Raw genomic sequence first — 25351 nt, forward strand, 5'->3', positions numbered from 1 at the left:
GAGGAGATCTTCAGATTAAGAGCTCTGTATGAGTGAAAGACTTACTGGTTTTAATCTCATGTTAGCAGAAGACTGAAGTTTTCTGGCCATGTTTACTTTCCTTTTCTAGACTTCCTGGAAATACTTAATAATAGAATGTCTGATTACAAAACTTACCGCTTACAGGTCCTTTGCCATCTTCTGGATGCCTTCCAAATTTTGATGATCGTTTTGGTGGCTGAGTGTGTTAAACTGTACAGACAGAGCAAGGAGTAAGGAAGGGATGAAGGGAGGACATAATCTCTGACATTTTTTTATTGCAGATTTGCTGGTGAAGAAGCTGAGACAGGAGTAAACCTTCACTTTTTTTAAGTCAGTGAGAGTTTGCCTATTGAATTTAGCGGGGCCAGGATTTCATTGTGTATTTTGAAAAGTATGTACCAATTTTGAATACTTTAGCATGAGTCTTATTTTGCCAGTTTCTCAAAGCTATTTACATGCTGGCCTCATAAAAGGTGCTTAGGAAGCCAAATCCCTTTTAAGATACATAAATATCTATAGAAATACATGATAAAATGGACATTTTTATACCTTTGTGAGTACAATGAATTACCTAAAATGGTGGATATGTATTGATGGGATTTTCAAGGGAATAAAAACAGTTTAGGTGTCTAACTGCCATTTCTGCACAATTAGTGCCTAATTATTTTTTAAATTTGGACTATGAGGCCTTATTTTTCAAAACTGCTGATGGTTCCCACTGATTTCGGTTGGAGATGTAGAGGTTCAGCACACATGAAAGGTAAATCAGTGTCTACAAAGCTTTGTAGTTAAAGATCGCCTTTTGAAAATGTGTGCATTTTTTCTTGCTGGGAGGCATATAGCAAGTCACTGTAACACAGCTGGGAATAGAACTACCTCTGCCTTTGCAAGAATACAGGGGCTTCCGAAGCCAGTGCTTCATCTGACATGTAATTAGTTTTTTGAGAAGACAGGGATCTAATTAAGACTAGTGGAGGGATTTTTTAATTGTATCTTTACAAATTAAAATGATATTCAAAATCTAACTATATGTTGGGGTAGGGTACTAAAATTATCTTTTGTTATTTTTTCTGTAGTTTGCTTAGCATTTTCTGTAGGAATGTCTCCCAGACTATATTCAAGTATGGTTGTTTGGGTATAGTATGAAATTAATATTCTGTGAGCAGTCATGCATCTAGATGCATTCTTCAGCCCAAGAACAGCCCATGTATTTAGAAATTGTTCCTTATAGATGGTCTGTTAGTAAATATGCGTAAATGAAAAAAAAAAAAATAATAGTGCAGTATGCTTTCTATTGCATTCTGTCATGAAGAAGAAATCAGAGCATGTGATCTTCAAGGACAGGTTTAATTCATGAGAAGTTGGTGGAAGAACTGTTTCAGATCTTAGCCAATGCTGCCACTTCCAGTGCATAAAAAGTGCTTGAACTTAAGTTCCCTGCTGCTATTATTCTGCACACTATTGAAATATAGTACAGGAGTACACTTTGAATTTTTTTCCATGAGTCACACTGAGAGTCATCAATGTCATAGTCAACCTACAACTTTGTTCTCCAAGCTACTAGTGAGAAAGGCAAGTAACATTTTACTCATTCATAACTCATTGAAACTAGCAATGGGAAACATATTTGTTAGTAACCTTGCCAATGTAAAATATTTCCATTAATTTTACTTAAGCTCTTTTTCCATCCTGACTTTAAATGGCTATGGGATTAGCCCTCTAACCCTTCCCTGGGAGACTAATTCACTGTTTAATGGGGTTCTCCATTTCTGATTTTCAGCCAAGTTAATACTTTTTCCTCTAATTTAACCTGAATATGGCTTGCCATTTTCCCTTGAGCCATCATGTAAATATGATAATCCATGTTCATGTTTGCACTCTGGAAAACATGTCTCAGCAGTCGTCACATTTCCTACCACACTTGCTCATTGATTTGCCATACTCTGTGTACCTAGCTGAAAACATTTAAACATTTTGCTCCCCGGCCTGTTCTGCCAGATTGGTAATTGTTTCTTGATGATTCCTATACTCCTCCCAATTTGCTGACATCTTTCTAATGCTAAGGACACCCAGGACTGCAGGTTGTATTTGAAGTGTACCTGTGGTCCCAGACTGAAACTGTCATGTCTGAGAAGAAAGGAAAAAAAATGATCATCTTTTCTTGTTGTCATTTCATATTGAATTTTCCATTTTATTTGCTGTTCATGAGTGCATGTTGTTCACGACTGTGGTATAGTGGCAGAGATGTTATAGGTATCCCAGTGAGGCTCCAGGCGTGAGAGTCTGGCCCACTCTCGTGCTTCATGTTGTCCCTTGCACCATGGTAATTCTTGGGTCTTTTGGGCTGAGGAGGCAGAGCCCTCTGGCATTGCGGCTAGCTGCGTAGCACCTCATTTTGTGTCTGTACCCACAGAAAACGGTGTGGTTTTGACCAACCCCTCAGGTTTGCAAGCAGTCCTTGCAGCTGTGTGGCATAGGAATCGGGAACAGCAATTGTCACCTTGGATTAAAATGTGTGCAGGATATGTGTCCATAGTGTATCTATGGAAATCTAGCAATTTTCAGAGGTGCTGGACACCGCCTTACTAACTTGACCAGGAAACTGTATGTACCTGTAAGCAATAGATAAATGGCTGTAGGTATGCCAGTGGTCCTAAATTATGTGAAGGCATTATATCAGCATGAATAAACTGACTTGGGCAATTTCATAGGTAAACTTCTATTGAAAATCTTGCCCTACGGGATTTTGTTATGTTGAATGTGTGCAAGAATATGCACTTTTAGTTTAGAATATTCCTAAAAGCTATAGTTCGATGTTCAAATTCTATATTTGGAAGTTATATATTGAGTTTGTACTGATGTTAATGGAAGCTGTATGTATGGTACTTACAGAAAAAAATAGTTTTAGTCCATAAATACAGTATTTCAGTTATACCAAGAAGTATTGTGGACTTTATTTGGTGGGGAGAGGGGCAGGGGTAAGGGAAAAATTTGAATTCTGTGAGATATCTCAAAGAACTGAAGAGAAATAGTATTTAAATTTGTTACTTTTCCCCTGCAGAGCAGTCGCTGTCACACACCTCATTAGAGAAACAAGCAAAATGCCAACTAATTAATGAATGTGTAGAGTGATCTAAGAAGGATGCTTAGGACCTTTCTCCATTGCTGAGCACTGCGTGTAAAGGAAAGGAACCATTCCAGTTGTTAGGGACATGATGAAGTTAAACAGTGAATGTCTCCAGGGATTTATGTGGGCTTTATTTTTGTTTTTAATGATTGGTAAGATGCTGGAATTATCTGCTAAAATGATTGGGTAAAACTTCCTATGACAAGACGCTCTCTTCTGTCGCTTGGTTCACTGCAATTGTTTGGTTTGCAGTTTGCCTTGTATCTCTGCCTTGGGATCACAGTTGTTTCTTTTTGTGTCCTTTTATTTTTGTTTTGAAATATTACAACACAGAGGCTCCATACGGGGGTTGGAAAAGGGGTTTCTGTTCAATTGATCTAAATTGAAAACGGAGTAAGTAGAATTGCAGCCACAAGAGCCTCAGAACAGCCTTTCAAAAGGAGCAATGTGGACCAAAACCTCATGGCTTGAAGATAACTCTTAACTGGCTCCAAAAAGAGCATATCATGGTTACTTTTGACAGCAATGCTCAAAAATGAAAAGAAAGAAGCTGAAGAGAGGAAAAACTTTCTTACTTTAAAAAAAGGAAACAGTAGAAAACACATAGTGGAAGAAGATGGGCCCAACCCTGGAAATAAGGTACCCACAGGCTATGATCATATATGCTTCTCCGGCTCCAGATGAGCTGGGTCAAGAGGTTACTGTCCTGAGTTTGTTCTGCGCTCTGCGTCCTGAGGAAGACTGAAATTGGATGAAGAGTTAATGAGGAGGATGGAGGGAAAATTCAAACCAGTGGGATCAGTGGAGAGAAGGAAGAACACAGAAGAGAGGTTTAAAAGAGTATCCGGGTTGAGGGGAGGGAGCTGGACCTGGTCAGACAGCGTGACTGCAAGAATAGGTGGCTTTTGTGGTTCTGGTTGAAATGGTCTGATTCTGGTATAGTCTGATTGTGGACAAGCTGGCTTTGCACATGAAGCCATATTTTGATGTAATTCTTTCTAGAATGACACACAGCACGTACTTTTTTCCCCCCCAAGTGTCCTTGATTGGGTTATTTTGTAAGTGCTACTTTTATTTTAAGGAGTGCCCTCATGTTTGTTGGAGTGATGATTAATTCTGTAGACTTTGGTGCGTTTACTAGAAGTTGCCGTGCCTTTTTCATTGGGTGCTTTGCAAAAGGGAAATGGTTGAGCTGCAGCCTTCTGTATCCCCTTTATTTGAATAACATGCTAAATCAAGCAGGGCTTTATGAATAACATTCACCATTTGATTTAGATGCACTTTGGTCCGTGAAAGGACCAGGAGCGCAATTATTCTTAGTGACAAATGCAAACATATAATAACTTTGACTTAGTGCCTCTGTTCCTCCAGGTTATGTCAAGAAATGAAAGCAGTGCCGTTTTTGACGCATTGACACTGCTCATCTCTCTTTGGAATAGTCCTAATTTGTGATCAATAGATGTGCCTGGAACTTTTCATATGTTATCACACACGTGCATTCTCCAACACCCAGAGGAAAAAATTACTCAGAGTCACTTGTTATTCTTTTCTCTATAATTGCTGGTGAACCATGGGGATTTTTGATATGTAGTGAAAGGAGCATGTACACAAATTCCAATTCTTTGCAAGCACCTGGCTCTATCTAGCAGCAAAAAATAGCTGTGACTGATGCTGGATCATCAGTTACTGGATCACAAGGCATACAGAAACTCGTTGAACTAATGTGTTTCAGGAGATTTAAGGTGGCCTGGATATCTGAAAACAAATTGCTGAGATGCAGACACGAACATTCAAAACATTTTGAAGGGTACTTCAAAAGCTGTTTAGAAATCCATGAAGCTTCATTTAATCAGGAATCCAGAAAATAGCATGGATGTGAAATGGTTCACAGTCCTGTTGTATTCCAAGCTGCAAATATAAAAAAAAAAAAAAGCTCACCAAAATTTGCACGCTTTGGAATACATCTTGAATTTTTAGCAAAGTGATGAAGTACTTCTTTCTAGAAATACCAGAAGTGTGGTAGGGCCCAGCAGTCTTGTATTTTGTGCAACTTGTCTGTAATCTTCTTTGTTAAGTACTAAAGTCTCCCTTGGGCTTCAGTGGGATTTAATTCAAGTTCTAAATTCTGAAACTGAAAAGAAAATAAATTTTAATACAGTGAGATTATTCTTGCTGCCCTTGATTAACAGTCACTTTTTCCATAGCTGTGCTATGGAAATAGCTAATACTTGCATGAAAACGTAGGTCCACCTCCTTTTAATTTTTGTCTCATTTGTGGAGACTTCTAGTTCTCTTTTCCAGAATATAATAAGGTTGGCTTTCAGTAATTGTTATTTGATTTAATGACATCAGTTTTTATTTCACTGCTTAAACAAAAGCACAATTTCTGTGCTTCAGTAGTTGTTGCACTGTATGAAAGAGCAAAAAGCCTGTATATGTTTTTGTATTTTATAAAGCCTTATGCAAACTCTTATTTTCAGAACCATGTCATGTGATATGCTATCTTCCATATTTCTAACTCATGTGATTCTAACTACTGTTCATCTGTCTGTCTGTTTGGAGACGTATGTCACTTTGTGGTTAGTGTTTTACACAACTGGAACTTTTTTCAGTTCCATTTATGTTTCTGTCACATTACTGGGACTGTATTGTAAAGGTCTCATGAATGAAAAGAATGCAGTACTTGCTGATTTGTATTGGCTAATAATATTTACTTTGCTCATTAATGTGATTTGCAATGCAATAAAACATGCGTTATATTATAAATGCACATTTATAAATACATTTTAAAAGTCTCCATATTTTTTGCTACAGACATTGTGAATGCTAGCAATAGTTGATTACAAAATTCACCTGATGATAAGAAAATTCATAATGCTGCCATACTTTTATGTATATTTCTGAATATGATGAGCTTCAGTGGAGCACTTCCCCAGTTGAAGTGTGCTGGGTGGGATGGAATCTTTCAAAAGTGGAAGAGCAAGATTATTTTTCCTATAGTGTAATTGCATTGTTATTTAAGAGCTCCAGTGAAAGGTAATGATGTGTTTCATAGCAGAGTAGTCATACATACCAAGTGATGAAGTATTTTGCTAAATCACTTGCTCATAAATTTTAAAAAAAAACGAACATTTATCATTCGCTCAAGGTTGTGGCAGTTGAACACCAAAAGGAGAGTTTGCATTAAGTTTCTTTGTCATAGCTGTAAGTAATACAGTAGTATTTTTTGCTTATTTTTCAATTGCTTCTATAGTTATTTTGTTTGTTCTGTTTCCAACATAGAACAAAATGGTTGTCTCCAGGCTGTGACTTTGGAGGGCTTGTCTTTTGGCGTATCCATTAAATGGAACAGATCTTTTTGCCATAAAAAATTGCTGCTTATGGTTGCTGGGTCCCTTCTGCTGTTATTTGCATGTGTGTCATCTTTGTACAAATTGGAAGAAAGACTTGACATTGAAGCCTTTTGCATTGTGTTTAACTATTAGTTTTGAATTGTAATTATCTTCAGAGAACTTCCTAATTTAAATAAGTTCAACTACAAAAAAAAAAAGAAGAAGATTAATGGATTTTTTTTTTCTTGTAAAGTATTCAAAATTTTTTGTGTAAATAGCCTACCTAGTTTTTCAGCTGGCCAATACCTAAATGCCTTCATCTCCTACCAGTTCTCAAGGCACTTGTCCAAAGGTCAGATATTTCAGGAATGCAATTTGAAAGTTTTGTTTGGATGGGATCCCACAGTACATCTTCTGAAAATCATAATTTCTACCCTGTATTTGTGATATGCTTTATTGTCAAGCTGTTAGGTTTCAAACTGGATGTCAGACTAGTTACTAGAAAAGAGAGTGGCCTATGTTCATGGTGGAATCCTTTTGGAACCAATTTTCTTTCATTTGAGGAAAAAGGCTGATCAGAAGTAAAATAGTATGAAGGGTCTGGCTTCAGGATCACCTGGTGGTCTTGTTGACGTAGAAGAGGAGGCTAAAGGCTGTGAAAGTAATAGGAACCCACTGAAGAATTTGGAAGCATTTTCAAAGATAAGGAAACAAAGGAGTGAAGATGCGAGTGGGAATATTTTCTGTATAATTAGTGGACATTCGTGAAATGTTTTTCTACTGTGGCATGTGTAGATACTGAAGATGAGTAGTAATTTTGAGAGTTGATAGCTAGAAATTGGTAAAAGAATACAATTTCAGTTGTAGCTGTTCAATTGGACCTTATTCTTATTCCTTCCTACTGCCTCACCTAGAGTAGAGTAAAAACATCAGGGTTGTATCATGCTGTGCTTTCAGAAATATTATACAGGTCGTTAAAAAGGCCCTTCGGCCCAAAGTTTTCACGAGTATAATTTTATTTTTCTTATCAAGGCTTCACTAATCTTTTCTTCAGCTCACCAACTTGTTCAGAAGTTCAACCTGGCGTATAATCAATGCCACAGTAGCATTTAATCTTATGTCGTTGTCCATAGCTTACTTTGCTGAGTCTTAGTATTTTTCTTCGGATATAAAGTTTCATGCATCCCATTAACTTATTGCATTACTTCATTGATGAGCTAGATCTGGGATTTTGGATATCATAAACAAAAAATAATCTTTTCTGAATTCTGTAGCTCCAGATGCATTATAATTAAGAAAGTTCTATTTACTCTTTTCTTGTTATAGATTAGCATTAGACTACCATAAGATTCCACATGACAGAAAATCTTATTTCCTTTTTTCAGCAAGTTTGCAAGCTACAACATTGGCACATGGAGCTGTGGCTCTAGTAGAGTCATCTAAAACTGGAATAGAAACTAGATCACAATTTCCACACTTAATAAGGCAGTAAGTCAGCTGTTGCCATGGGATAGAGCTGGTTGAAATGTCATAACCGTTCCGTAGGCATAAATCTTGGACTTGCACCAGATGCTTCACGCTGTTCCTGCTGTGCAAAACAGCTGGAAATTCAGCTAAAAGGATTTCTTTCCTAGAGAGAAACTACAGGTGGCATAAAGGCTTGAGATAACATGAATTTGATGGGATGATTCATTATACACTCCAGCTCCAGTGTTATTGTTGTGACTTCAGGATGCATGTCTCATCCTGGGGTTTGTACTGGTAAAAAACTGCAGTTCAAGGCACAAGAAACAATCTTACAAATTGATGTAAAGAGGTGGAGCTGGTTCTTTTCCTTTTTATGAATATGCTTTGTTGCAGTAATTTTTGGTTTGCTGCCTATTTCAGTTTTCATGGATTTTTTTCTTTGCTGCGGAGCTTCCAGTTTGGGATAATATTTTGCCTGGTAGTATAATCAGTTTGGACTCTGGACTCCATTTTAACTAGCTTTGAGAAATTATAGTAGTGTCAAGTGCAGGTGAATATGCTTGTTCTGTTTCAAATTGGGACAGATTCATCTGAAAAACAGCAATTATGTGGTGGATCCCCATCTAGTTGATGAATTAGTTCTCAAAAGCAGGAGACTATTTCTAAAGAAGGAACAGATGTGGTTAAAACACATTGGAAAATGCTTGCAAGGAGATCCCTGTGAGTAGAATTGTTACTAAGGTAAGGCTGTGGATCTACATGTTAATATTATTTCAAGCGATAAGGAGTTTACATTAAAAACTCATAAGCAGTGAAACATGACAGCTCTCACTAATTTCTCATATGGTGCTTTACTGTTTGTTAAATAACAAAAATTTTACTAGGCCATTTCTAGCATGAAGCTTGGTCTGAGCTTATGGGTCTAGAAGGATATGTACTGTAGGATGCCTTCTGTAGAGGGTCTAAGCTGAATAAAACAGAAATAACACCATCATTGAGGCTTTGTTTACACCCAAGAGTTTAACTATATTCGTGTAGCTAAAGCAATATAACTCAATGAGCAAGGACGATGGTTGGCTGGTTAGAATGTGTTTATGGGAATGGAAATAAATTATAGTGCTATAAGCTGTATTTATAGCAATGTAACCGCAATAGGGTTATACAGGAGAACTGGATTGCCAGAAGGAAAAATCACATCCCTCACTGGAATAATCATGTTGTACTTCTATGTGGGGGCCAGGCCTAAATTAATTCCAGTTACATTTCTGAGTACTTAAACAAGAAAGCTGCTTCAGTAAAGGCTTTCTTTGGCTCTGAGAGGATTTAACACCAAGAGGCATTGAACATCTGCATCTTTGCTGAAGTCTGTGCTTTTTAAGTTGCTGTAAGCCATCACAGTCCTGTGTGTCTGTCTTGGCTCTAAATTTCATTGAAGTCAGTGGGAAAATGCTGGGGTGGCTGCAGGACTGGAGCCTCCTAAGAGACCTTTGTTAGCCTGGTGTATCTTGTTTTCTGACAAATCAGGTGCACAGTCAGTAGGAAGCAGTTTATCCTGAGTGCAGAAAAATGTGCCGAAGTGTGATCCTATGTGACAATCACAGGGCAAGCTGGGACGCAAACCCAAGTTTTGTTCTGTTCAGTAGTTTTATTTCCATTTTTTGCTTCCATAGGCTGTACGTAACTAACATAAGATTACAAGCCCAAGCAAAGCACCACCACCTCTCTCTGGGGGCTCAAACAAACCATTTGTTCTCCCAGAATATGTGTTTAAATACGTGTGAAAGGAATGGGCTATCTAAAAGACTGTTCCCACAAGAGCCTTCTCTGACATAATACTTCACTAATACTTCTCAGCGTACACTGATCTAGGGACACTGAAGAGAGGGCAGCACAGAGATCCCAACATCTACTGGAGATGTGAATTTAGATGGAAAGAAGACAATTAGACATTGCCTTTTGGGGGGTGGGGCTAGAACGAATAATGTAAAGAGTTTCAGGGTAAACACACCCAGAATAAACTAATAGTTCTGCTGAGTCAAGGACTAAAATAAGTTTGTTCAGTTCCTAAACTGCATCAGTAGTGTTTCTAATAAAAACTACTGGTTTATTTTAATTGGAAGTAAATATCCCATTTTCAGGCATTTTGTTCTTTAGTCTTTGGTTCACTTTTCCATTAAGCAGTTTCTGAAGTGGCAGCTCAGGCTTATCGGATTCCATTATTATTTCCAACATACTATTATTTAGTTTTGGTTTGGCAGATAGATTTTCTGTTAATGCTTTTCAGATGGAGGTGACATCAGATTTTGGTGGCAATGTTTTTTCTGTAAGGGGACTTTTTATTACTGGCATCACAGAATAATTTTACTTTGCGTGATTCTTACTTTCCTTTCTCCTCTCTGATAAGATTTGTCTTACTAGTGGGACCACAGCTGGATTCAGTGGGCTCTGGGTCAGACCTTGAATTTGCTTACAGTCATTACAGGATCTGGTTTGAGACTACTTCTAACCAGCATCTTCATGAACCTTTCAAAAACTGGCTGGATGGCCGAGCCCAGAGAGTGGTGGTGAATGGAGTCAAATCCAGTTGGCGGCCGGTCACGAGTGGTGTTCCCCAGGGCTCAGTACTGGGGCCAGTCCTGTTCAATATCTTTATCGATGATCTGGATGAGGGGATTGAGCGCACCCTCAGTAAGTTTGCAGATGACACCAAGTGGGGTGGAAGTGTCGATCTGCTGGAGGGTAGGAAGGCCCTGCAGAGGGACCTGGACAGGCTGGATCAATGGGCTGGGGCCAACGGTATGAGGTTAAACAAGCCCATGCAATGCTACAGGCTTGGGGAGGAGTGGCTGGAGAGCTGCCTGGCGGAAAAGGACCTGGGGGTGTTGGTTGACAGCCAGCTGAACATGAGCCAGCAGTGTGCCCAGGTGGCCAAGAGGGCCAATGGCATCCTGGCTTGTCTCAGGAATAGTGTGGCCAGCAGGACCAGGGAGGTGATAGTGCCCCTGTACTCGGCACTGGTGAGGCCGCACCTCGAGTACTGTGTTCAGTTTTGGGCCCCTCACTACAAGAAGGACATGGAGGTGCTGGAGCGTGTCCAAAGAAGGGCAACGAAGCTGGTGAAGGGTCTGGAGCACAAGTCTTTTGAGGAGCGGCTGAGGGAGCTGAGGTTGTTTAGCCTGGAGAAGAGGAGGCTGAGGGGAGACCTTATGGCTCTCTACAACTACCTGAAAGGAGGTTGTAGTGAGGTGGGGGTCAGTCTCTTCTCCCAAGTAACGAGTGATAGGACGAGAGGAAATGGCCTCAAGCTGCGCCAGGGGAGGTTTAGGTTAGACATTAGGAAAAACTTTTTCACCGAAAGAGTGGTCAAGCACTGGACCAGGCTGCCCAGGGAAGTGGTTGAGTCCCCATCCCTGGAGGTATTTAAAGAACGAATAGATGTGGTGCTCAAGGACATGGTATAGATGGACTTGGCAGTGTTAGGTTAACGGTTGGACTCGATGATCTTAAGGGTCTTTTCCAACCTTGACGATTCTATGATTCTATGATTTTAGTTCCATCTCACAAGACCTACGGTATATTTTTTTCTTATTAGTTTCCATTTAACGTCACCACAGCTGCTGCTGCCACAGATACCACATGATGAAGAAGAAGGAAGAGAAACACACTTTCATAGGGTTTCTGCACATATGCACATAGAGTAATTACGTGGGAGACGACCTGTGTAGACTATGTGGTCCACCTCCCACTCAAAGCACAAGTTAACTTCGAAGTCAAGTCCAGCTTCAAAGTTAGATTAAGTTGCTTAGTGCCTTATCCAGTTGAGTTTTGAATATCTGCACTGATGGAAATTCTGTAACTTCTGCAACCCCTGTTCTTGTTCTCAGTATGAAGAACTTTTTTTTTTAGACATACGTGGAATTTCCCTGCTTTGCTGCAGTTTTTAAATTGGATTGAGATGTTTTTTAAAGTAGAATATGGAGTGAGTTCTAGAAAGATTTTTCTTTTCTTGGAGTAAAAGTCCACACTTGAAGATAATCCTATATAACAACAGTCAAACAAACCCATACACAGCAATTCTGGACTCAGAAAAGAGGTGTGCAAGCAGCCAGTCTAAAAGAATGAGACTGAAGTACCTCTTTTGGTAATAGAGGGAAGAAGTCATGGTTACAAACACAATGTCTAGAAGATGGGTTTTGTTGAGAACAGGCCCTTAGTTAACTTCTTGGAGTGTTTTTTGGTGGGTTGTTTTTTTTTTTTTTTTGCACCACAGGGCAAAATTCTCCACACATGACTGCATTGAGATGTAACGTTTCCTTATTTTGGAATATTTCCCTATTTAAAATAGTGATATTTTATGCCATGACAGATTAATTAGATCTAAATACCCTAGTCTTTAGGGAAAATGCTCCAAGATGAAGGGATACAGATGCTGCCTATTCCAAATATCTGAAAAATAACTAAAAGAGAAAAATCGCAAAATGTTGGATTTACGCAGTCATAGGAATTAATTCTGGCTTGACTGAGGCTATCAGGAGTTGTGTGGCTAAATCTGTTGTCAGCTGTAATAAACACTCTTTCTGCTCCAATTTATGGGAACATTTGCAGCTGTTGAAGAAACAGACATCTTTGCCTCTTAGTGAAACAATACATAAAATGAATTACACTAGAATAGATGATGTGCAAAAACAGGTGACAGAGCTGTGCGGTAATAGACTGACTTACGGAAGAAAGTGTGAGGGACCTACTTTTTCATATTGATTGCCTCCTACAGTCATTGGATTGTGAAAGCGGAGCTCATTTAACAGAAGTCCTTGAGAGAGAAAGAGAAAAGAATCGTACATGGTTTTATTTTATAGTCTACATGGAAGTTGTATTCATGGAATTTAGAAAGATCCACTGAATCAATTTTCAGTGATGTACAATACATACCAAATTTTATTAAGAGAACTGTGCCATCCTGCCTTTGTCTGTCTGCTTAACTTACTACAGACATGAACACACACCATGTATTATTTAAATGTGTAAGTCGACACATACAATTTATAGGGTTTAGCAGTGGAAAGAACATGAATTATACAACAGAAAGCTTTCAGCATGCTGCAGAGTTGAATGTTTTTAATGCAAAATGAAGACACACATTAACCTTAAAAAAATCAAAAGGACTTGGTGGGTAGTTAGTTAGATAACTGAGCAGACCATCATGCCCATTTGTCCTGTTCCCAGCAGTGAATTTAGTGAAGATCTCACTGAGTGGTAAGGAAAGCACATGTGGGCTGAGCTGGAGAACCAGGATGCTGTTTGTATGACTGTTTTCTGATGAAACAGATTCAGGTAATCCATGTAGTGAAGCTACCCTTTAGTGTGACCGTGGCTCTTTCAAATTTGCTTTGAACTCAGCTTGACAAAGAGGTACAGGTATCAAATATAATTGCCACCACTGTCATAAATATGGGGTTTTGATGAGAGGAAGGAGCCCAAGCCATCCAGAGCCTTTGCTGAGACTAACAGGAAAATACAGAAGTGCCCCAGCCAGCGAGAAAGGCTTCCTGCTGAGTCTTGAGTCAACCCCAGAAACGAGATGCAGAGAAAACTGGGCTTTTCTATTTCTGGTGTTCAACTTTTTTTTAAGCGTAAGTACAGATATTGTGCAATGTTATTCTAAAGTGAGTATAATGCAGTCTTGATATTCTTTTTAAGAAGGTTGAAATCAGGATGTGCCAATTTAGCAAAGTAAGCTTTCAAAAGGGGCATGACGCTTTTTTTTTTTCAGCCGAGCACTTCAAAAGCCATGAAAAGAGCTGTTACCTTCTGTCCTGGAAACTGTCAGGAACCTATAAATAAACATAAAATAATACAGGAGCAGGAAAAAAATGTTATGCCAGCAGTAATATTGTTGTTACTAATTCTGTTGTTTCCTTTTTTTTTTTTCTTTTTACAGTGTTTCCTATTCAGTGCATGTCTCTGAGGATTACCCAGGTACAGTGCAACATTCTTGTCCATGACACATGTATGCATGTTACTGCAATTTGCTATATTCAGATGAGTATATCTGAAAGGGTATTGATGTCTTCCAGGAGCATCCTTGTGCTAATCATTTTCCATTACTTAGATTATTTTCACAGTCATTTCTCCTTTTCAGGCGACATTTATCAGCTGGGTCAGGGTGAGAAAACCTGGTTCACCAGTTTACAGAGACCGGAGCTTGTGATGCTTTCCGTGTCTGGAGCCAACAGTGATAGGAGTGAGAAAGTGCCCAACTCCTCTTTGGCATAGTAGATAAAGCTTGATCTTTGAAGAGGCTGAGAGGTTTGGCATGCGGCCAGCAAAGCACTTCTGCATTAGACCTTAATGAGACTACACACGTTCTTCAAGTTAAGCCTGTGGACTGTGCATTGATGCTTCTCAGGGTCAGTTGGAGCCAAGGGTTTGTGTATGGGTATGTCTTTGGTAATGTAAGCTTGCAAAGCTGTTCCCAGCTGCTCAGTCCTGCCTCCCTTTCATACTCTGAGCTGGGTTGGCAAAAGCATTTGTGTAACCGTGTCGCCAATCTAGACAAGGGGAATTATTCATATGAAAGACAACCAGGCAAGAGCAAAAGCTAGTTTTCAGCTAGCTTATTTCCCCGATTTCCTTCACAAAGACGCTGCACAGATACCTCAGGAGGCACAGAGGTTAGCAGAAGCAGGAGAGGGATGAGGGCAGACAGGCGCTGTGCAAGTAAAGGTACATGGTAGTACTGTTCAATTGCACCACATTGTGTATTTTGCACCTGGGAGTATTTAATAGTGTAAGTACCATGAGTGATATGAAACCCTCTGGCCTTTTTTAATCTTTATGCGTAACATCTCTGTAATATTTCTAAAAGAAATATTTCTTGTTTCTTTTAGAACCTCTAAAGAAGTGAGGCTTTGATCTTCTTCACTGATAAGCAGTAGACTATGTCTGTTCGAAACACCAGAGTGTTTGAAGCAGATATAGAGAAATCAGCATCAGCAGTGATGCTAAATACAATGGATTATGTGAAAGAATGCTAACAACCTTTATGAGATATGTATTTTTTTACCAGTAAAAACTGGAGGGAGGACTGTTACTAGTAATAATCTATTTGACATGCAGTAAGGGGAGAAACTGAGATTCATAAAATACACAGTCATAGCAGTGATAAATTGATTTACTGATTACAACATTGACCTGACAATGAATGGAGGGACAAATAGTTGAAAAAAAAATCTGCATCATATGTCATTAACAGTTTGTTTTCTTAAACATCAGTAATGGATTTATGCATTTCAGGGATTAAGCTATTATGAAGGCACAAAAGTTGATCTCTGGGAACCCCTACCTAAATGGCAAGCTGGAGCACTGAACCAGCAGTTACTCCCACAGCACATGAGATCTCATCTCCTGGCAAAATTCTGTCTGACAGACCTCAAACTTCCCTTAGAGATGCTATTTGCAGTATACCTTGATGGCCTACAAGCCTGAGTGACTTTGGTGGCTCTAAAACCTAATGAATATTCCCTGCTGTCACACCCTATATTTTAAAGCCAGATAGAATTTGAACATTTTACACTGTAGTAACTTGGTGAGGGGGGCGTAAACCAGCTGCACATGTTTACTGATCAAGGCTTTGGAAGAGCTGATTTCATTCATATCTCAAGCTTTTGCAGGATCTATGTTTGCTTTGTGATGAAGAGGTGTTTAGCATGTTAGGAATGATAATGACTCTTTGCCATTTTACAGCTTTGATTCTAAAAATACTCGTTTTGACTTAGTGAGCCAGATTCTTTACCTCCTGTCTTTGTCCTAAATCTCTAACTTAACATTACTGCTGACTGGCTCTCTTCTCTGGCATGTATTTTAAGGGATGTTTCAGGGACATGTCAGGGTGCGATGATGTCAAGTCTGGGAAGCTCTGTGCTGATGTCCTCCTCAACTGGAAGATGATCTTCAAGCATTGCTGCTAGTTGATAGAGTTCAGAGCAACACATACTCGTCAAATTAAATTTCTCACAGGATAAATCTTTACAGATCAAGATTTAAGTCCATTAGTGCATAGATATACCAAAATTATATCCTTTGGAGATTAAGGGTGTGTAATAGACAGTGGATCAGATTTGGCAATCTGAAAAAAGGCTGTCAGAGTTGATCATCAGATAAATTGCTAATGCATGCAATAAATATATGAAAATAGAAGAGATGAAGTTACTATACAAATGGTGTTCATTCAGCCAGAAGTGATACCACCACAAGTAAATTTCAAATGCTATAAGAAGAGCTTTGGGTACTGCATATACTCTAGCTCCCTGCATTGCTGTTATGTATGCAGTGTCACTGCTTTGGCACTGGTAACAGTGTGTAGCTATTGCTGAATTGCTTCATAAGGCATCAAAAGATTACAAACAGCTGAGCATTAAATCATACCTATGGGAACCATAATATGACATGACAACTTTCAATAATGGAAAGTGTTTGAAAATTTCATAATTATGAGTGAAAGCTAAAAATATGCTCAGAAAGGCACACTGAAGAACGTACTAGGAATAGTGTTGAGACAGTAATGTCTCAAAGTTACATATACATTGCTGAAATTGTGAAAGCATTACTGAAAATTTTAGAGGCAAGTAATAACAGTTCCAGCAAAATATCTCTGTAACTTTTTTCTGATAACATTGACACAACTGGGGAAAAATAATGTTCCTAAGGAGCAGTTATAGAATATAACATCAATGAGTAGACTAAAGTCCCATTAATATGAGTGGATCATGACTCCTGTGAGAACCATTACAGCAGCAAGCATTTTGCTAATGAATATATGTTCAGAGCAATACGTCTCAGCTGCCATAAACTTGTAGAACTGCTGTAGTCTTTTATACCAGTGATTTGTGGGTTACACATGTGTTAACAGAAACATCCTTTTCTTAGACCTCATTAGATTGCAGCAGAGATGGAGAGAACCAGTTTGGCAGCGAGTGGTTTGCTGCATCCCTCCACTAGGTCCAGGCAGTAGGTCCTCTGCTTAAGAGGAGAGGTGTTCTTGGGTGTAGTGTGTTAGAAACTGGATGTTGAAGAAAGCAAACCAAAACCGGTATCTTAATTTCAAGTTTCATTAGACTGTTGGAAGGAAAGAAAAAAAACCCTGATGGTTGCCAAATAGAAAAGGAAAACAGAAACTTGGCAGTGAAAATCATATTACCCAGCTGCCAAGAAAGAATGGCAGTGGGCATAAAAATATAATTAAAATCTATAAAACGTGTAATTGAGCAGTCCTTTTTTCCATGTATGTATATCTTGGTAATTGCCTATTCTGTACAGCACATGTTGTTTTTCCTACTTTTTCATAGAGCAATAAGTTCTGGCACATGGACTTCTCCCATCCATATATATGGTGTTAGGTATATTTAGAGGCAAATGGTGGCCCCTGTTATTCCAGCTCATTAGAGTCTATAGCAGCAAGTTCCACTGCCAAACCTGGGAAAGGAATGGGCCTGTGTTGTATATGCCCACAGCCATCCAGCATGGCGAGTCTGACATTGAAATGAAGACAGAAAGGTGGAGCATGCAAATAGAGGCAAGGCAGGGGTTCATGGAGAGGGTGAGATGCAGCTTTCTTGGAGACATAGTTCACAGCCTGTCCTGCTGATAGACAGAAGTGGGAGGAGTAAATGCTGGCAGATGGCTGGAGGAACCCTGTTTTATTCCCACGATGCTGTGGCTCTAAAACATATCCCTATGCCAAGCGTGTAGCCAGGCAGACACCGACTGAGCTGATGGAGCAGGCTGCTGTGCCCACTGGAGTGCAGACCTCAGGGAAAAGTGGTGTCAGCCTCCTGCAGTAATTTCCTGCATGCAGTATCTGTATGTTGAGCTGAGCACAGATCACTCAGATTACCTGGTGAGACAGCGCAGGAGTGGAAGTAGGCAAAGGTGTGGGATAGTGTCAGACTCAGTAGAGGTGTGTGAATGTGACAGCAAGGCTGTTTCACAGGCAGTGGGCAGGGAAAGCCCCACGTGCCTGTCCATGTGCGGCTGTACAGCTGCTAGTTTGCAAAGGCAGCATGGCACACCTGTGCGAGAAAGCGGCGGCAGCACCGGGACTTCGTCTTGATACAGGCTGCTAAGAACGTCTTTAATACAAAGGATAATATTACTGAATTTAGTGCTCAATTAATGTTGACATCTTTAAAATTTCACTGGAAGCACTGTGGTCAAATGCTTTGAGATTGCAGCAATATGCTTAAAATTACATGTGAGTTCATGAACTTTGCTGATGTGGGACCAGAGTGTTCGGAATTATGATAGATCAAGTCCTTGTTTCAGTTCTCTTATTTGTCTCTTTATCTGTGATTATCTTAATTGTCAGCCTTTCTGCTCTAGACCATAAGTTTCAATTCAGCCCAGATCAGTAGAAAACAAAATATTATTACTTTAATAGGCAGTTCAGCAATTCATGCAAAATTAGCTTCTGCAGATACTACATAAAAACTTGCTGCTTCTTGTTTGTTGTTACTAAACATTTGGTTGGAAAGCAAAAAAAAGAAACCAAACCAAAAAACCAACACACCCCCCCCTCAGCCTAATCCCTACATTTTGTAAGAAAATTTGGGGTAGACTTTCCATATTAATATCCATACCTAACATTTTTGTTAAATGGGAGGAATTTTTTTTTTCCTGAATCAGGCTCAAGAAAGGTTATCCACTGATTAGAAGACACTTCAAACAACCTTTATGTGACTAGGCAAATGAGGCACAGGTATTTTGCATAATGGGCTGTTAACACCCAGCTCTGAATGCAGCCTTCACTCTGCACAGCAGATCTAGCTTGAGTTTTAGTGTCAGGCATAGCAAAAAGCGTAGAACAAGTCTTGATTTTGGAAAAGGTTGGCTCAAAGCCCCATAAGCCTTGTGGGACGGTTCAGAGCAGTGCTTGGTGTGATTCACAAAAGCTGTGATATCAGACTCCAGGGGTTTGCTTGTATAAATTTTGGGTCTGAATCTTCCATCCTTTTGGTATTTTTCTTTTTTTTAGCAATCTCAGGAGAAAAAAAAAAAAAACAACACACCAGGAAGATGATAGTGCTTGGCTTCCCTAGCTATCTGGGGAGTGGTTCCTTATGGTACAAGGGTGGGATAGGCAATGTGGGAAGGGGCTGGCAGAGCACAAGTGGACTTCACCATGCAAGGTGTTTTTCTTTCGTAGATAACACGTATGTTTCCAGTTCTGATAATGATGAAGATGTGTTAGTTACAACAGAGCCAATTCCAATAATTTTCCACCAAATTGCTACAGGTAATCTTATGTCCTGAGTGTTTTATCAAGTTCATATTTTGTGAGGAAAGACGAGGTGTTGCCTGCACTTAAGGGGAGATATGTTAATGTGTGCAGCTATACAGTTCGCTATTTTCTTACAGTCTTGCTGTAGTAAACTGTCCTACATTTCAGAATAGAAGAAATTAAAATATTTCTTTTGGGATCACCATGATTGTGTAGGCAGAACGTATTTTATTCTTTTAATGTCTTGCAATCTGTGCTAAAGAAATTCTCCTTGAATACAGTTAGAGGTGGTTAATACTTCCCAATTATAAGTTTTCATGCTCACTTGCTTAAAACTTCACTAAATGTTCACCATTGGGGATGAAACAGTCTATGACTACCATTGCCTCTGGTGAATTATTTCAGGAAATTTCAAACAAAATGCTTCAGCTGTTTCACTAAATTGAACTATAAGAAAAAAAAATTATTTTTCCCAGTGATTTTGGGAACCTCTCATTTGAAATTATTTCCATACTTTCAAGAAGTATTTGATACATGAAAGGGTGTGCTTTTCGGACATATAGGCACATTTATACAATATATAATCAAAATTTGTGCATACTCCATAGACACTTTTTAGATTTTAGCAGCCAAATTCCCTGATGATTTCAGGCTGCAGGAGAAACTGCATAGAGCAGTCTTAATTCTGGCAGTTCTTCAGATAGGAACACTTGACTTTGCAGTCTTTTTATTATTATTACAATGCTTTAGGGCTTTTTTTGCGTAACACAGAATTACTTTGAATTCCACTGGAAAACCAATATGATCTTCAGTCTCTGATCTCATTTGTGCTGATGTAAATCAAGAATAATTCTACTGAAGTTGGTGCAGTGGCACCGCACCCAAACAAAAATTGGCCATTATAGTCAGAAGTTTAAGATAAATTTTACTTGCAAATATGTCTGTAATTTAAAAAGAAATAAAGCCTGTCATTTAAAAGAGAATAAAAACCTATGTTTTGTATATAAGATGATCTGATTTAATTTTGCTGAGGGGTTTTGATTTTTCATTCTTTTATAAGGTATACAAAACTAATGAATGACACTAAATTGTAAATCACAGATTGAGTAAAACATATCTCCTAGATGGACCAGCTGAGTTTCATTTCACAGTTAAAAATATGAGTCTTCTGAGATGTAGGGTCTTAATTTTAGACTGTTGTATTGTGAACTCTGACGCTTTTCATAGCTGTAACCTTTTGTTCATTATTTGCCCTACTACTGCAACTAAGTATTTCAAGTCTGCATATGCAAAATTATTTCACATTTTTCACAGATGTTCCCTATTTTCCCTTTTCTTTTAAGAATTAAGAAAAACCAGTGATGTCAACTATTGCTTATCCATAAAATCAAAATTACAGAGGGAGAATGGAGAGGTATGTATTTTTTATACGCATATTTTAACAGAAGTTATTTTAAGAAACAGCAGAAAATGTGTGCTTATGCAAACTGTACACGTTTACATGTTTTAGAAGATGAGTGTAGTTCTCTGGGTTTCATACGTGGATTAACCAGTGAATCACTTAGTTGGGATAGGAATGCTTCCATCCTAGGAAATACAGTTTTGACGTTTATTTTGGGTTTTGTTCAACAGTGGTATAGACCCTGTCTGCCCTAAAAATACAGCTCTCCTGGAGAAGTAGATCACTATGCCATTACCTTTTAACCTACTCTTGCACATAGGACCACATCCCATTTATTAGCTTGCTGCTTCTTTATGTGGCCTACAGCAGCCCCACTGGAGGCTCTAGACCTCTGCATGACTCTATTCACCATAAGTAGTGTCTGCAGTATTAAGGCCTTCTAGTCACGGTTGTATTTGGCTGTACCTCTAGCATGGGTCCCTCACCAGTCTCACTGAAACATTAACTCAAGAAAGAAGTGGCACTAACATGAAGTCTACAGGGCTTGACAGTGTTATGGGCTCAAATAAAGTACCACATAGGCTCCTACCCCAAGCAAGAAATTGAGCATTGTATCAAGAATTCAGGTGCTTGACTTAAAGACTTCCTTTGGTAAGGGTGGTTGCTGAGTTTCTTGACAACTGCTTTTTAGGCTCTGATCTGTGTTTGATCCTGGAAAGGGGAGAGAAGCATGCCCAGATACGCTAATGTGTATGGTTGGGTTTTTTAGTAGATGAAACCTGATTTGATGTGAAAAGCTGCGCTGGAAATACTTTGCTTCTACTGCATCATCATTGTATTCAGTGCTCAATAAACATTAGAAAAATTCAAGTGCAGGAATAATTTACCCATTTGATTAAAAGCTTGAGATATAGTTAGCATCTATGGGACAGATTTTGAGCTTCTATTTTGGTTTTAGTTGAATGAGGTACTTCAATATAAAAGTCCTGAAAAAAAAAAAAATTAAAAAAAAGTCTCTAACACTGACCATTTCTGTTGGCTAGACAGTTAGAAGTTTGGTTAGGATAGGATGGGTTTGTCACTATTCTAATGTGAGAGTTTCATTTCCCTTTGGTTTGTGTTGAATTTTTATTCAGTTGAGTTCAGTTTTAACACAGACTTCCCCTTGAGCTAAGGTTATTATAAAACGAAGAAGACTAAAGTCACTTTGTTTCTTTTCAGTGAAGTAGAAGCAGAATTTATTTTTATGCCTTGTCATAGAAAATTGCTGTGAAATTGGCTGAAATACAATTTTTGTTCTATGTATACATACAGTGAATAGAGCAGGAACTTAAAGGCAAAGGTAGGGAAATGGGATTAGAATGTCTGACCATAGAAATTAGTGATAAGGGTATATTTGACATTTATGAATATATGGGATTTAGGGATAACTTCTATTCTTTGATTCATACATTTGATTTCTCTTCCATTATGACAGTTCTGTGCAGGACATACATACAAAATAAGCAGTAAGTTCATCACGTTCAGGCTGAAATGAAGAATTATGATTTTAACTGGTGTTCTTCAGGGGATCCTTGTCAGCATAGGGCCTAGAAATAACACATGGATTGTGGGAAACAAGAATTAATGTCTTTAAGCAATTACATAATTATAAGTAAAGGTTCCATTGGTGGGAAGCAGAATATAACAGTTCAGCTTGTGCAGAGTTGCAGTCTGTACCAGGATCAGTTCTATTTACTTGAGTGCAATTATTCACAGAGCAGCCTATTTAGAGTAGGTTTTACTTGGGTAAGCATATTACTTTCTCATCCTTAATTTTCAAAGTCCCATAACAGAGCTAGTCAGAAAATTAAGCATGAACTTTTCTGGAAACAGGCTGGTACTTCTGTTGGAAATAATAATTAAGTAGCAGTGTGTCAGTTTTTCACAGAAAGGAACTTAAGAGATCCTATGCTCAGACTTGAATTATTTCCTTAAACCATTAGAATTGATTTACCAGAATAAAGTAAATTAAAATTTTATTAGGTCACTGAAACACCAAATTAATTAAATCCAGAACCTGTCTTGGTGAGTAAATTATGCTTTGTTTAGCAAAAGCACAGAGCGAACTATCCCCACATAGTCTACTGAATTCCTCAGTTCCTTAAAATACCACACTGTGTCTGTAGCCAGACAAAGTTTTATTTCTCCAACACATATTCAGGGTGTTTTTACGTACCCAGTTATTAGGTGCTTGTTTTATCTGGTATTTCACTATTCTTAAAACACGCCTTTAGTACTCTTCTGGAAAAAGGATACTAGAAGTTCTCTTAATAAAGGGTACTATGAGCTTATTTTCAAAAACATAATTCCTGTAGTTATAATTAGAACTATAAATGCAAGATAAGCATATCATTTGTATGATTGTTAACTTTCATTTTCCATTAAGGAGTCACGGCACAACAGCACAGTTGAAGAAGACTCTGAAGGAGATAATGATTCTGAGGAATTTTATTATGGAGGACAGGTAATGGAGGAAATTTTTGCACAAGTTTCAAGAAATTACTATTTGAAAGCTTCTGCTGGTCATTCCATTATATGTTTATGATAATAATTAATTTCTTATGTTTATTCAACATCAAATAGAATGCCATGTGTATGTATACATAGTATTTTATAGCAGAAATATTGAATATGTTGTACTGTATATCAACTTTAAAACAAGATTAGTTTGTTTACCTTTGCAAAGCTGTAAGAATAGAAAAGGCAAGTAGTCTTCAGAATGTTTGAAAATAGAAGCCAATTGCTTACTTCCAGGAAATAGATATTCACTCTTTAAAGCTTATCCCAGTATTGATACAAATGGGAAGTCAGGCTGGATCCAAATCTGCTTCCTTCTGGAGGACTGCCATCTTGTAAAGTCAAGAGCACTGCAATTTAATAGTAAAAATGGTTATTACAAAATAATATTGATGTAGGCAATAGTCCATTCTTTTTCTGAGCTCTACAGTTAAATTCACCTTGAAAAATGCTGCATATTTTTAGATGAATGTACTGCTCTGTGTCTTTCCTTCTTGTTCCCTCAGCAGAATTAGTTGTTATTGCATTTTCTTTTGTGTTGGGAAATAAAACCTCTTCATCTCTTTTCCTTTTGCAATGGCAATAGAGTGCTTCACACTGCTAGTCTCTTTATTCAGATTTTTCTTATCTTTTTAGTCTAACTATTGCCCCAAAGGGATCATTTCTCACTAACGTTATTAGAACTGTTTATTTTGATGAATACTTTAACGAATTACGGTTGCTGTTTATGAATGTCGTTGCTGCCTCAGCCTTGAGGCTGAAGCCATCCGTGCCCTGGGTGTGCAGAGCCGAGGCTGCAGGAGCGTGCCAGCAGTACCAGCCGGTTGGGTCAGTGCAGAGAGCGTGGGATGCTGATGAGCAGGACATCGCCAAGCCTCTTATCTTGCGAAGCCAACAGCATGGTGGGGTTTGAACACAAAATACATGTTGAGGTGCTTTACTCTAAAAAAAAAGCACGCCCCTAAAAAGCTATTAAAAGTGATATTGAAACTGGAACTGAAAGAATGCATTTTCAGTGTCAGAAATAACTGACATGGGCTATTGACTCATGTTCACTTTAGAAATGACTGCAGGAATTGCCTCCCTTCAGCTGCCAACTCCTACAGCCCCATGGAGTGCTGGGGAGGACCATGTACACATACTTCAGTGCAAAGAGCGATGTCTTAGTTTAATCTGCCTGAGAGAAAAAATCTTCTGATTTTGCCCTGTAGTGATGAGTTGCATGTACTGGCTCCATTTTTCAACTCTGCAGAAAGGGCAGTAACCTCAAGATGAAGGAAAAGGCAGCAAACAGCTGGGAGTGCTTATTTCTTGAACAAGCGCTAATACATTTGGTAAAGGATGCCTGCCAGTGCCCAAATGGATGAATAAATATTAACACTGCCTATGAGATATGAACACAGAGAGCAGTACATCATTTTGCAAGGTGTAAAAGAGCTTTGTAATTGGCAATGCTGGTTAGAATTTAGTTGCCTTATATTTGAAGTGGAAACTACATTATATTGCTGTGTCATTTTTTTAAGGAAATACATTTAATTGAAGAAATTATAACTGGCAAAAAAAATACAATTAGATCAGCAATAAAAATAAAATATCAGATGATTGTGAGTGTCTCGAGTATAGAATATTCAAAAAGCAAAATAAGGAGAACAAACAAAAAAAAGACATCATAGGAAGTATATTTAGCAAGAGAGAAAAAAAAGGAAATTCTGAATTCAAAGTTTCACGGTCAAGAAGACAAAATTCTAAGGAAGACCTGTAGAATTAAAGAAAATATTGAGGACTCAGAAAATAAATAAGAAATCAAGTAGTGAGCACAGTCCCTCGAGAGGTAAAAAGAACAGTCCTTTTTCAAATAAAGTGATTGTAAGAGTTATTAAGTGAACACCAGGTGTATTGGAAAGGCAAAATGGTTGACTGCATAGGTGGGGGACAAGCAAGGCAAGCTGCTTCATTTGAGACAAGTGTGCGCTGTGCCCACAGAGAAAGGGGACAAAAATGTTGACTTCTGCAACTAGAGGAAATAGATGCCAGTGTAATTGTGTGCAATACAGCTGGGAAAGGTGGAGGTCAGGGATAATTCTTAACATTTCTAAGTGGTTACAGCTGGAAAGACAAGAGAGCAGCTGATGATGAAACAAGGACCATGGAAGATGGGAAATGGCATT

The 25351-nt window shown here is 38.5% G+C and overlaps 1 protein-coding gene across 1 annotated transcript in view; it reads left to right on the plus strand.

Moving 5' to 3' along the window:
* PARP8 (poly(ADP-ribose) polymerase family member 8) overlaps positions 1-25351 on the plus strand; it is a 117739-nt gene that overhangs the window by 40659 nt on the left and 51729 nt on the right. Inside the window, exons 3-6 of the mRNA XM_082335417.1 lie at positions 13886-13923; positions 19148-19237; positions 20566-20636; positions 23053-23130. Of these exons, the coding sequence (XP_082191543.1) occupies positions 13886-13923; positions 19148-19237; positions 20566-20636; positions 23053-23130 (277 nt within the window). The remainder of the gene's footprint in view (positions 1-13885; positions 13924-19147; positions 19238-20565; positions 20637-23052; positions 23131-25351) is intronic.

Source organism: Platalea leucorodia (genome assembly GCF_965183815.1).
Source record: "Platalea leucorodia genome assembly, chromosome: Z".
NCBI lineage: Eukaryota > Metazoa > Chordata > Aves > Pelecaniformes > Threskiornithidae > Platalea > Platalea leucorodia.